The following is a 13688-nucleotide window of genomic DNA, read 5'->3' on the forward strand; positions in this document are numbered from 1 at the left end:
TGATTTTCCTTCTCATTCTCATTTTCTGCCTTGTCTTTTCCTTATTCTTTGGGGGCATTTTACCGGTGGGCTATATCACGATGATACTCATGCATCTGGGGGAGCTTTCTATGATTTGCGATTTGTCTTTACATTTATCATTTCTTCATGTCGAGGATCAATCCTCTGCAATAGAACTCGGTTACAGACATCAATCGATGAACGTCATGGACCTGCTACTACCTTGCGTGTTTCCGGTCTCCACTTGTCACATTGCCGAGGACTAAATCGCAAAGTAATTTCTCTTCCGTGTAAGCCAAGAAGATCCACTACATGCGTAGTATGAACCCTGCAGGTGTTCAATGCAGGTGGATCAGATGATACCCACAGGTTGGTTCTTTATAAAAGACTTTACATTCCCCCAACTTTGGGACCTTCCTCATCTCCCCCAGTCTCCATCTTTTGCTGTCAAATCTCGCGTCCACCAATGATAGCTCACGTATCCCGGACTCCACTTGGCAGATGTCTCCGCCGACCTGCACAGATGTTCTGGCGGTATTCGCGCGTGGCCAATTGCCGTGTGGAGATCAGATCTTGATGGGCTGACGATAGGGTCGCTGTGACCTTCCCATTTCTATCAAGATATCTCTTAACCACGACTCTTGCGAGAAGCGAGGTCGTTTGGTTTCCATTCCCGAGGGCAACTCAATGGAAAAGGTAACCTAATTTCTTCTACCCGAACTCCACCACAACCCTATCAACGTGTAATCCTACGCTCTTTCTCCTCCATAATTCCTGCTCATGCTTTGTGGCTTCCGTGACGATCTCGATCTGGGGCAACTGTAACTAGCGATCGTGATTTCCAATCCTTCTACCGCTTATTTCACCCCATCCAATCATTCGGAGGTTAATCTATCTCCGTCGCATGAACTTGCGCCGCGGAGAGTCCAAACTGGTAACCAGCTTGTTTCCATCCCTGTAGCGCGAGCCTCTTTCCCTGTGTTCTGGATCACAAACCTCTCTCTGTCCGAAGCCGACAAGTGCCCCCGAATCACCCCCGATCTATCATGAATGTTGATCCGGTCCGGGGACTCAAACCGCTGTTCCCGACCGCTATCTCCGCAGAACTCCACCATCAAGAGATGATCGCAGGTCTGCGGCTCTCGCCATTCGTTTCTAACAATGCCTAACGCCCCTTCCCCGCCATCCCCGGTCTCTTCGGGGAAGAAGAGACCTCATCCTTCTGAAACACCGCCCACCCAACGCGACCCCGCTTCGAATTCCTCGCGTGACGCTCAAAACCCCTCCGCCCCAACCACAGCCGTTCCGTCCACATCACCTGCGCATTCGACAACTACCGTCGCTTCGTCCTCGTCCTCATCCTTCCGCAACGTCTCCGCCTGTAATCGATGTCGTCTACGAAAGAATCGCTGCGACCAGCGCCTGCCGAGGTGTCAGTCCTGCGAAAAAGCCGGCGTCCGCTGCGTCGGATACGACCCCATCACTAAGCGCGAGATCCCGCGCAGCTACGTATATTTTCTTGAGACCCGGGTCGCCTATCTAGAAAAGCAACTGCTAGATCATAATATCAATTTCAAGAAGGCTGTCGCCTTCGACGAAGACGAAGCAGTCAAAACCGAGAATGAGGGCGATGCGCCGCAATCCACTTCCGCCCATAATGGACAACCGGGCGACAGCGCGGATAAGGCACATTGGAAGAATACAAGGGCCAAGGAAGAGAGCGATCGGTCCGAGCAGAGAGTAGAGGGAGATCTTGCAGATAGAGACCAAGACACTGCAAATCAAGAGAACTGGAGGATACATAATTTGGTATCGAATATTGGCATGGTATCCGTGCAAGGAACGTCCGATCCACGGTATCTTGGTTCAACCTCTGGAATCTCTTTCGCTAGAGTTGTCTTTGCTGCAGTGCGAAGCTCGCTCCCTGGGAACATGCCCGAGCGGGCTCCAATTCGCACCAGCGAGCGACTACCTCAAACGGCCGCGGCTGGTCCTGGGGCCGGCACGATGCGGGATTCGTTCTTTGGATTGCAAACGCGTCCGATGATGAAGCGGGCGGCTTTTCCGGACCGTGAGCTTGCAGAACGACTGGTCGATTTGTACTTTGAGCATGCCAACCCGCAAATGCCAATCATGCATCGTGGAGACTTTATGGAGCTTTTGGATCGCACATACCAACTTGAAGAGAAGAATCGGTCTCCACGAGCTCTTTATATCCTCAATATTGTGTTTGCCATTGGTGCTGGAATTATCTTCGAAGACAAGCCGCAAAACTCAGAAGAAGAAAATAGTGCGGGTCGGGATCGAGCATCCTCCACGACTAAAAGACCGAGACTTTCGAGCCATCAGTATCAACCCGAAGAATATCATGCGTCTGCCATTGTACACTTGGAATCGTTCCTAGGGTCATCGTCAAGCGAGGGCTTTGGCGGACTAGAGGAGCTACAAGCAGTTCTTCTGCTGGCTAGCTTTGCGCTATTGCGCCCAGTTGCACCGGGTCTCTGGTACATCGTCGGTGTCGCGATGCGCTTAGCAGTTGACCTAGGTCTACACTACGAGGACGGCGTAGGTCTCGAGACCACAAAAGATGGGAACCAGATCCAATCACGCATTGACGCTCGTGAACGGGGACGACGAGAATGGGTACGCGATTTGCGACGCCGTCTATGGTGGTGTGTTTACAGTTTCGACCGTCTGGTAGCAACATGTGTCGGACGGCCATTCGGTATCAGCGACCAGGCCATTAGCACGGAATTTCCGTCCATGATGGACGACCAATACATCACCAAGTCTGGTCTTTTGACTCCCCCCGACGGTGCTCCAACATATAAGCACGTCGCATTCCACTACTTCAAACTCCGCCTCCTTCAATCCGAGATCCACGACGTTCTACAATACCAGCAAGCGCGTGCTGTTCGAAGGCGTGCAACAGATAGCGCGATCATTCTCCCTCATGCTGAACTGACCTCTCCATTCCTTCAAGGGTTTGATTCTTTCCGCTCGTGGCGCCATGATGTGCACCGCCGTCTTGTCGAATGGCATGAGAGTGCCCCGACACGTCCTGATACGGGTGTTCGATTTTCTATTGAACTTCTGGAGCTGAACTACTGGCAAGCTATCATCTTGTTATACCAGCAGAGCTTGACCGTGCCTGCCGAGTTAGCTGGGGAACTGACCCCAGCTGATGATGTGTCTAGCCCGTCTTTCTCGAATCCAGATGATGGCGATGAAGAGGATCACGTTTATCTGAATGTAGCCGAGGCAGGCCAGAAGGTCATTCGCATATATCGACAGTTGCACCGAGTGAGGCTTGTGAATTACACCTATCTGGCTACTCATCACATTTTCATGGCTGGTATGTGTTACTTGTTTGATTCCAATTCGGTGCATAATTAATTTAATCCAGGAATCTCCTTCTTATATGCTATATGGTATTCGCCGCTGGTTCGCAGCCGACTGGTATGTCGCTCTTCAAGCCCCCACGTAATGTTTGATGCTAGATGCTAACAGGTCTTGCTTCTAGTCTCTCGATGAGGTAGACTTCACTGTCCTCGCCGCGACATCCGTCCTCGGTGATCTGATGCACAAGTGTCCCCCAGCGGAAGCTTGTCGTGATGCATTCGAGCGTATGAGCAAAGCCACCGTTCAGATGTGCTTGTCCACCACCGGATTCGGCTCCCAGGTTGATATGACCCGCGTACACACAGCCTCACATGCTCCTGGATCTCTTCACCAGGGCCGGCGCCAAGTATTTGATCCCAGACGACTAAATCAAAACCAAGCCCGCCGACCACCCCAAACCCGCTCAGCGCGACCCGTGCCAAAATTCGACATGAACCTGGCCGATCTTTTCAACGACAACACACCTCTCTCCGATCGCTCGCGTGCAGACAATCTGGCAGGTCACCCCTACCCTATCCGTTCGGAACATGGGGAATCAATGATGCCCGGACTAGCCGCCGAGGGTCCCTCCCGACCGTTTGTGCAGCGCACCCCATCCATGGAGTACTATCTCAAGTATGAGAACCCCGGATCTCCACAACCCCCTCAGCAATTCTACTACCCCACCTCTCCACAACCAAGTGGTTCCCCTGGCAGTGTGGCACCAAATACTGCAAATGGATCTCATGCTGTTTCGTCCGCAGATCAAGAAGGTCAAACCGGCATCAGTCTTGATTTCTTAGACTTTAGATCTGGAGATCCAGATAGCCAAGCTCATGAGGCGGATCCCAATGGCGATTATAATATGGCTAATGTGCCTCCACTTGGGCCTAATCTCGGCCAGAACGTGGGTATTGACCTCGGTTTTGGCATGGCAATGGATTTCCAGCATGATTGGAGCGAGAATCCGAACTATGATCTTTTGGAGGGTTATTTCTTTGGTGGCTCTGGGCCCGGCGCATCTGGCGGTGATGTTTGAGGGTTGACTCTAGCTCTTTTCCTTCCCTTCTATACCTCGGCTGAGTTTTCTTGGTGTTTTTCACTTCTCGATCTATATTTCCCTCTCTTCACTCATTGGGTGAACATTCCCTTTTGACTGATTCACTCTGTTAACCTCCTCCCCTACCTCATCCACCAATAGCTACTCTTATTTGGGAATTGGAAAGTCACAAGGTAATGGGAACAAGGATTGGTTTGCGGGAACAAGGGTGCGTTGACAATTCGGCCGTTTTGCTGCGTGTTTGAGTTTGGGATACCATATATTATACATTATATATTATTTTTCCATATACCATATACTTGAATCTACATAACTGACTCGGATATACCTATTGTTAATTCAAGTCTTCCACCTGGTGAAAAGTGGTGGTTCACTGTACTGGAAGTATAGGTATAGTATGTCGGTGGCCTAGATCGAATGCCTTGGGCAGCAACAAAACATCCCGCGGCAAAAACAAACACAAGCCCGCTTTTTTTTTTCTTCCCCAGCGCCAACTCAGCTCAACGCAGCCCCATTTGCTGACGGCAGTGCACCGACGGGCTTGGTTCGCATTGGCTGCTTCACCCACTCGGCGCGATCTGACGCTTGGACCTTAACTGCCTGACCTTAACTGCCTCATCAGGTGCCCACTGGATTTCAAGGGTCCCTCAGCCCCCTCGGATTCAACTGTCCCTTTCTTCGGTCTCACCTCACAGCCTCCATATCCTACGATCGAGGAACACTGTTGTGCCTGTTGGCCACGACCGCGAATTTACCACCCCTACTTGTCTCAGCCAGATCAAGATCTGATCAGCCCTATCGTAGCGGATCCTGCAGGCAACCGACTCCGCCGACAACCACCTTCGTTCTTTCAGGTCACTGCCTAGCCTCTCATAAACGTTGTACCTGCGAAGCCTTCAATCTCCCTTTCGGCATTCGTTCTGTCTCAACGACAACTTTCCGTCATCACCGGTATATTCCATAAGCTGTACCAGCACACTTGAAACAACGCCCTAGACTGGTCATGCATGGGATCCTCCGAGTGTTAAACGAAACCCCGATTATGTACCTTTGGTTCTGCTCAGCCCATTTACTCGCAACAACGAGATCAACATGGTGAAGGCAGACGTACGGAGGGATTACTATGCGGACTTGGGTCTAGCTCCCAGCGCGGAGTCTGAAGATATTAAGAAGCAGTTCCGGAAGCTAGGTAATTTTGGAAGCTGAGGAAATGTTATAAAGAAAGAATATGACACTGACCCAAGGTTTACAGCACTGAAGTACCATCCCGACAGGAATCCAGGAAGGGAGCAAGAGTTTATCGCAAAGTTCCAATCTATTCAAGCCGCCCACGAAATTCTTAGTGATCCACAACAACGACTCAAATATGATACAGACCGATTGCGTGCAGGATATGGTAAGGTATACGGTCCTCCGAGGACGAATACCCAGCGACGATCCCAGACCACACAAGCCCCCACAGCCCCTCCTCCGAAGGCTTCAAGGGCCCAGAATCAACGACCGGCTTACGATCCGTGGCCCAATGCCAGCACGACAACACCGAATGCGTCTGCCGGTGCCCAGAGATACTCTGCACATGCTCGTGCGGGCCCGCAAAAATGGACTCGGGGCCAGGATGATGCGCAAACGAGGGCCGACGCGTACAAGGGCTTTTCGGGGATGAGAGGAGGTTCTACTGCAGGAGCATCTTGGCGAGGCTTTGATCCTCAGACTGGACGTACGAGTGCTGGAAGTACAACCGCTGGCGCGTCAAGGCAGCAGAACACGCCCTTCGGGACACCGCGACCAAAATCCGCCTACGAATATTTCAAAGAAACTCACAAGGCGCAGAATACCACAAGTCCTAACTCAGGTAGGAAGAAGCAAGGATTTGCACCGGGAACCGCCGGTGGAGGAGATGAGCCTCCAGCAAGAAATACTTCAGCTTATACTCACAACCGAAGTGAGCGGCCGAGCAGCATGTATTTTGATTCTGTACCGCCACCAACCGCAAAGAAACCTCCGCCCGCACCTGAACCTCCACAATTTACTGAAGAATTTGAAAGAAACAGGAGAGGTTATGCGTCAACAGGAGGGGAGAAGACTTTCTTCTCCAGTACACCTTTTGCAAAACCTGCGAGTACGCGCCCACCTTCAGGAAGCTTCCGATCACCCAACACACGCACCAACCCACCCAGCCCGGTTTACCCCCAGGCAGACGGAAGACACCACAGTGCCAGCCCAAAGCCCAGACGGAGAGACAGCTACTCACCTTCCCCTTCCACCAGCTCAAGTGGCGAATCGCTGGAGTCGCAGGATGAATGGGAGGAAGTAGTGTCCAAACGCAACGGAAAACCCAAGGCCGTCCCCAAGAGTCGCCTTCCACCCCATCAAAAATTCTCGGATTTTTATCGGCAGGCAGACTCCAGCCCCGGAACTGGTGAGGAACCTTCTACCCGGTCAGGCGGCCATCGCTATAAGGACCAGCGCACGCCAACCAATGAACCCCGGAGACCTCGAAGGGTCGCTGGATTTGGAGATCTTACGGCTGACAGCGACGACAATAAAGGACATAATTCAGATAGCGCCGCGTTCACTCGAGGCTCCAATCGTGCCCAACAGCCTTCTCAGTCCACAGGCTCCACTGCTCGGTACGTGCGCCGCTGGTTTCGTTTCTGATTTAAGTGTATCCCCGACTCATTCACAAATAGGACCGACTCGGCACAGAATACGTATAATCCTCCGTCTGCAGCCTTTGGACGTCGGAGCACCAGTGATGTGAACAGTCTTCACAAGAAATTTTCTGCTGAAGACTGGAGAGATCACATTGAAGGCTTCGATTTCCTTGGCGCTTCAGCTTCGAAGCTGAATGCCGCGCGCAAGTCTCCCAACTCAAAGTTCCGTGGCCGTACCAAGCCCCAGTATGATTCTACAGATTCAGTGCCCTCGACAGGGTCCGCTGGCTTAAATGCATTTGGTAGTGTGCCTGAAGAAGAGTCCCAACAACCCGCGCAGAAGCCCCCCACGCCATTTGCACAGGCCAAGTTTTCGGCCGACCAATGGTCTGAGCAGCTACGTAATCTTTCTTGGGACGTTCCGGAGTCGGATAAGCAACGACAGTCGGCACACACTCCACCCCGGAGCCCTAGGAAACAGTCCAGGGCCGGCACCAAGGTGCGGAGTGCTCCGCAGGCTGCAAGTGTAGCTTCCGAAGCCGATGAGGCGAAGGAAACGATCAATGGCACCTCTGTCCCTGGTGAGGTTCCCAATATTGAAGAGGTTGATGGAAAGTCTTGGGCGGCCCCAGATGTGGAAGCTATGGATATCGATGTGGAATCACCATCCGCGGCAAAGAAGACACCTGTCGGGGGAGCCAAGAACGCAGGCTATCCGGATCTGAACCATGTCCCTCAAGCGGCCACTGCTACAAATGCAAAGGCCCAACCACCAAGGACTGATGGCAGCGCGTCAGAAAAAGAGACACGCACTCCACTGTTTGACCTTGATAACCTTCGCAACACTGCACCATTCACCAGCACTAATAGCGGTGGTATTGAGAATCTAGATGATGTCCACGCCACATTACCGTTCGAGTCTCGCGCAAAGCAACAGACTACAACCAAACGTGATATCCGGCCTCGCGAACTCATACTGCCCAATCCCCCGAAACGACCATGGGCACCACAAACTGTCGCCCTTTCCCCGGGAACAATGGTTCTCCCGCTTGAGAAATGGCAATACTACGTCTCACAAATGGGTACCTACATGCACGATTGGAACATTTTCAACCGCAAAATTATGTCTCATTTCAACGCCCGACAAGAGGCCGTCGAGACAGGTCTCTCATCCAATTGGATCAGCGCCGTCGGAGACTCAAGTCGCCTCAAGCTCAATGAAGACGACGAAGCAGACGAGAAGAGTGAGACCCGCACGGCGGACACATTCGATGTAGATGATACCCTTATCCCTGGAAGTGGCAAGGGAGGCTTCAGCGCTTACCTGCGCGGTATCGAGGAGGATGTCCAGGTGCGGAAGCATTGGGAGGTTGCATGTGAGATGCATCGGGAATGCATTCTTGATCTTGGACGACTCCGAGAGTGGATTCGAAATGGTGGGAAAGTGGTATCTTTCTCTACTATATGATGAAGATTAATGATGAGACTTGGATATCTACCTACAGTGGCTTCAATGGCGTTGGGTTAGAGGACTCTGCATGGCATGTTGGCATGGTGTTTTTTGTTTAAGTTCGATGAACAATACCCTAGATACCTATTTACATGAATTATAGTTCTGGTTCCTTGCATTCCTGTTCTAGTCAACTGCATGTCATGCTAGATCTGTGACTTCGATGTCTCGGTAATTACCACCACCTGGCCAGAAACTCTCATAGCGTGTAGTAGACTTAGATAAAGAGGGAGAGATGGGGTCTGTACTGTACACATTCAAGTTAGGTGACCGGTATTGAGCAGCCCGGGAACGGAGAAACTAACCACATCAGGTAATTTACAGATTCGAAATTACGAGAAAATAAAATAAAATACCAATGGGAGTGAGTCACTCTACAGTATTGTGAAAAAGTCAATTCCAGCAAGACTAGCGTGTCGCATCGGAAAATATTCAAGACAAAAGTGCACGGTGAGTCACTAACTAATTCTCCACAATCTCTTACACAGGTCTGCCCCAGCATTGTTGCAAAAAACACACACCGGAACTGACCGAACACCCAGATTGCCTGCCCCGCCAGCCGAAGCCGGACCTACTTCTCTTCCTCTCTAATTCTCCGCCACTAGCACCACCCTTCGTTCGCCAATTGCCAATCGAAGCGCAGCAATTGTTTTTTTATTGATAACACACCCCGCGTTTAGCAAATATGGTGTCCATCGTTCTTGGAAGTCAATGGGGAGATGAAGGTGTGTCAACCCCGCCTGTGCCCCGCGCTGTCAAGTGCCGCCGAAGACATCTTGAACGAGTGGATTACGAATGTTGAAACGCCTACTAACCAGAACTTCTTGTGATGAATAGGAAAGGGAAAGATCACAGACATGCTGTCGCAGCAGGCAACATTGTGCTGTCGTGCAGCCGGTGGTCATAGTACGTGTGACCTATGCGGGTTTAATTTTCAATTGCCCTTTGGACGAGAAAAAGTCCGGAGGTCATTAAAGGTCCAACCCTGAACCAACTGACTTTGTTATTCTTCAAACTATAGACGCCGGTCACACTATCGTTCACGAGAACGTAACCTACGACTTCCACATCTTGCCCTCTGGCCTCGTTTCGCCCAAATGTATTAACCTCATCGGCGCCGGGACTGTTTTCCACGTCCCCAGCTTCTTCAAGGAGCTCAGTCACTTGGAATCTAAGGGTCTTACTTCCGCTGGCAAGCGCATCTTTGTCTCCGACCGTGCGCACGTCTGCTTCGATCTGCACTCCGTCGTTGACGGTCTCGAGGAGAAGGGTCTCGGTGGCCGCAAGGTCGGCACTACTGGTAAAGGTATCGGTCCCTGCTACAGTGACAAGGCGGCGCGCCGCGGTGTGCGTGTTGGTGAGATTCTCGACGAGGCAACCTTCGAGCGCAAGCTGCGCACTCTTGACACTTCCTACCGTGCACGTTTCGGCGACCTGGCTTATGATGTTGAGGAGGAGATTGCGCGGTTCAAGGTATGGGAAAAACAGTGAAGCCCGATCATGTCTTGCTATTGTATATACATATGTGGGGCTTGGTTATTGTGTCGATATATGCTCACCTGCGCCAGGAATACCGCACCAAGCTTGCGCCCTACATCGTCGACCAACTTGAATTCCTGCAGGAGCACAAGAACTCCCCCAACACCCTAGTCGAGGGTGCCAACGCCCTGATGCTGGACCTTGACCACGGTACCTACCCCTTCGTTACCTCGTCCTCTACCGGCCTCGGCGGTGCCGTGCAAGCCCTGGCCCTGAACCCCCAGAGCATCAAGAACGTTATCGGTGTCCTGAAGGCCTACACCACCCGTGTCGGCTCGGGTCCTTTCCCCTCCGAGCAGCTCAATGCCGACGGCGAGAAGCTGCAGTCTGTCGGCCGCGAGTTCGGCGTAACCACTGGCCGCAAGCGCCGCTGTGGTTGGTTGGATCTTGTGCTCGCACGCTACTCGCACGCGATCAACCACTACACCGCTCTTAACCTTACCAAGCTTGATGTGCTGGACGACTTTGATGAGATCAAGGTTGGTGTTGCGTACAAGTTGCCTTGTGGTAAGCGGACGACTGGATCGTTCCCCGCCGATCCTAATGTTGTGGAGAAGATCGAGGTCGAGTATGTTACTTTGCCCGGTTGGAAGTCCAACACTATGGGTGTTACGAAGTATGAGGACTTGCCGGCCAATGCTCGTGCTTACATTGAGTTCATTGAGCGGGAGATTGGCGGTGTTCCCATTAAGTGGATTGGAACTGGTCCTGCGCGGGAACACATGATTGCTCGCGAGTAAGAACAAAACGGGGGACTTGACTTGTGATGATTTTTATGTTTCTTTTCATTGTAAGTATCTGCCTGCCTTAGAAATTTTCCCTTTTATGTTATTTTACTTGAGTTGGGTAGTATAAAGGTTAGGGTACGTGATCGAATTATATATACCTTTCATCCCACTTGAGTTTCCAAAGCTACCTCTACAGTGCACATACTTGCTAGCCTTCCAAATCAACTGATATAATCAAAATAAATCTATCGGAGGCTTAAGATCTATTAATCGTGGCTCTGTAAATTTATTATGCTTGAAAGGTTGGAGCAGGTCATCCTAAGGTTGACAATTGAGATAGTTTTTGACATAGATCCGTAATAGTACATTGTGAATTGATTATAATCTTTAATACAGAGGCCCATCATCAAAATTGCGGTATAAGACAAGAGGTGAGAAGTCAGAAAATGGGGAATCGACATATGATACATAGATGCCAAACGAGGAGACAGAACGCCGCCCAAATGCGAGGATGGGAAAACTCTATCAGGTTTCTTTTGCCACCAGGAAGGAAAAGCGACAAGAATCCAGAGATAAGCAAAGCTTCAATCACAACGGTATATCATCACTTTTACAGACCGTTCCCGATTCCTGATCGAATCGGGAAGACCTATTCAAAAAAACGGGAGGGGAAGCCACGCTCCTCACGGTCACCGCGAGATTCGCGATCACGTCCGAAAGAGCGCGAATCACGGTCACGTCCGAAAGAACGAGAGCCACGGTCGCCGCCGAAAGAGCGCTCACGATCACGTCCGAAAGAGCGCGAGCCGCGATCACCGCCAAAAGAGCGAGAGCCACGGTCGCTTCCGTAAGAGCGGGATCCACGATCACCGAAACCACCGGACCTCCTCTCAAACGAATCTCCACGTGGGGCGCCGAAAGAACGAGAGTCATCGACTCTAACCTCGGAAATTCTTCGGAGTCCAAGGTTTTTCACGAGGGCAGAGCTCAAAGCCGGAGGCTCTTCCATACGATATCCGTGGACGGCAAGTCGGTTGAGGGTGATAATAGCAGTGCGTTTGCTGTTAAAAGTATTGAGGGTGGAGCCCAGCTGGGCGCGGAAAGTGACAAACTTCAGGTCTGCGGGGACCTTGGTCATGGCTGTGTTGATAAGCTCAATGGCGTTGCGCGCGGCCGGAGGGGCAGACTCTAGATCCTTGGTCATATCCACAAGGGAAGTTTGCAGAGTCTCTTTATCCTGGTTGACAGGCATACCGTGACACTTGTCACTCAAGCTGTCGATCTGGTTGGGGTGAATGAAGACCCAGCCCTCACCGGTCTTGCCAGCACGAGCAGTACGGCCAGTTCGGTGGATGTAAGTTTCCCGGTCGTTGGGAACGCCAATCTGGATGACATGGGTGACATCCGGGAAGTCCATACCACGAGCAGTCACGTCAGAGGAGAAGAGAATAGCCTCACTGGCACGTCGGAAAGCCTCGGCAGCATAGGTTCGCTGATTCTGGCTAAGGCGCGAGTGAATCTCCAGGAATCGCATGCGACCTAGAGGGGCCGCCGAGGTATCCTCACGGCTGCCGCGGGGCAAATTCTGGAAAGCCTGAGCAGAGAGTTGAACCTCACTAGTGGAGTTAAAGTAGACGATCGCCTTGAATGGCCGCAACTCCGGGTCCTGCTGCTGACGCGCCTGATATTGTTGGGCAAGCTCGAGGACACCAGGAAGAGCGTTTTCATAGCCCGGCTGGAGAACAAACTTCTGTGGCACCTTCAAGTGGACCGGGGTCTCGTCATCACGAACTGTCTTGACATACTTGTAATCCGGTCTCATGGTTCGGTTAACCATCTTCAAAACTTCCTTGGGAACAGTGGCGGAGAACATCAGTGTCTGGCGGGGCACCTGAAGCGGATCCGGAAGCAGAGTCTGAATCTCATTGATTTCTTCAGCAAAGCCTTGGTCAAGAAGACGATCGGCTTCATCCAAGATGAGGGTGTTCAGCATGGGAGTCGATACGCCACTGCGAGGGTCGGAAAGGATATCCTTGATGCGACCAGGAGTACCGACCAGCAGGTGGCAACCCTCACGCTGGATCTTTTGAAGTCCGGCTCTCTTCTGTGTGCCGCCGACTGCGGTCTGGACCAAGAGACCAGTGCCAGGAATCATCTTCCGGGCTTCCGCAGCGATCTGCTCGGCAAGCTCACGAGTGGGTGAGATAATAAGGGCCCTGATATCATCAGAGTTGGCCCTTGGGCCACGTCTGTGTGCCTGGCTCTGGCCTTTTAATTTGAGAGTAGGATCATTCAGGATGTTCTGCATGGTCGGGAGAAGGAAGGCGAGAGTCTTTCCGGTACCGGTCTTGGCCTGTGCCAGACTGAAGAAATTGTCAGTAAATGAATCAATGTCATCTCAAATGGACCACCAAGCTTACATATCGTCACCCTTCAGCATTTGGTGGATGGTCTCGCTTTGGACAGGAGTCATGGTCTCCAGTCCCATGCGAGCAGGGTGTGTGAGGTTTCGGACGATCATTGGGTCAATGATATCATTTTCCTTGAGATCCGCGAACTTGGTGATCAATTCTTCTTCCTCGATCTCAGTGGGCACCGGTCCTGCGGCAGCCTTGAGGGCAGGGAATGAGGTCTGGAACGACCGGCTCAGACCAGGAGTCCGGATGGCCAAAGGCTGCAACTTGGACAGCTGAGGAGCCCATCGTACGGAAGGGGTGCGAAGCACAGATGTGCGGAGCGCCTGGGAGACGCCAAATTGGCGGAAAACACCAAGCATAATGGATGAAATTAATGTGATGAAAGGATGGCTATCGCAG

The 13688-nt window shown here is 51.7% G+C and overlaps 4 protein-coding genes across 4 annotated transcripts; 3 read left to right on the plus strand and 1 right to left on the minus strand.

Moving 5' to 3' along the window:
* Window positions 1-1161: 1161 nt before the first annotated feature.
* Window positions 1162-4420, plus strand: N7484_002755 (Zn(II)2Cys6 transcription factor; the record flags this gene model as incomplete). The annotated part of the gene is made up of 3 exons (XM_057113175.1): window positions 1162-3355; window positions 3407-3459; window positions 3524-4420. The coding sequence occupies 3 exons, from the start codon at window positions 1162-1164 to the stop codon at window positions 4418-4420; spliced, it is 3144 nt and encodes a 1047-aa protein (XP_056973315.1).
* A 1113-nt stretch (window positions 4421-5533) lies between these two features.
* N7484_002756 (uncharacterized protein) lies at window positions 5534-8563 on the plus strand (the record flags this gene model as incomplete). Its single annotated transcript, XM_057113176.1, has 3 exons — window positions 5534-5630; window positions 5694-7071; window positions 7132-8563. The coding sequence occupies 3 exons, from the start codon at window positions 5534-5536 to the stop codon at window positions 8561-8563; spliced, it is 2907 nt and encodes a 968-aa protein (XP_056973316.1).
* A 573-nt stretch (window positions 8564-9136) lies between these two features.
* Window positions 9137-10884, plus strand: adB (adenylosuccinate synthase ADE12; the record flags this gene model as incomplete). Its single annotated transcript, XM_057113177.1, has 4 exons — window positions 9137-9330; window positions 9443-9511; window positions 9627-10078; window positions 10174-10884. The coding sequence occupies exons 1-4, from the start codon at window positions 9291-9293 to the stop codon at window positions 10882-10884; spliced, it is 1272 nt and encodes a 423-aa protein (XP_056973317.1). The 5' UTR covers window positions 9137-9290.
* Window positions 10885-11521: 637 nt separating this feature from the next.
* On the minus strand, window positions 11522-13648 carry helA (putative DEAD box RNA helicase HelA; the record flags this gene model as incomplete). The annotated part of the gene is made up of 2 exons (XM_057113178.1): window positions 11522-13235; window positions 13293-13648. 2 exons carry the CDS (start codon window positions 13646-13648, stop codon window positions 11522-11524), a joined length of 2070 nt encoding a protein of 689 aa, XP_056973318.1.
* Between the last annotated feature and the right edge of the window lie 40 nt (window positions 13649-13688).

The sequence above is a fragment of the Penicillium longicatenatum genome (assembly GCF_028827895.1).
Source record: "Penicillium longicatenatum strain IBT 33135 chromosome Unknown contig_2_segment0_segment0, whole genome shotgun sequence".
Lineage (NCBI taxonomy): Eukaryota > Fungi > Ascomycota > Eurotiomycetes > Eurotiales > Aspergillaceae > Penicillium > Penicillium longicatenatum.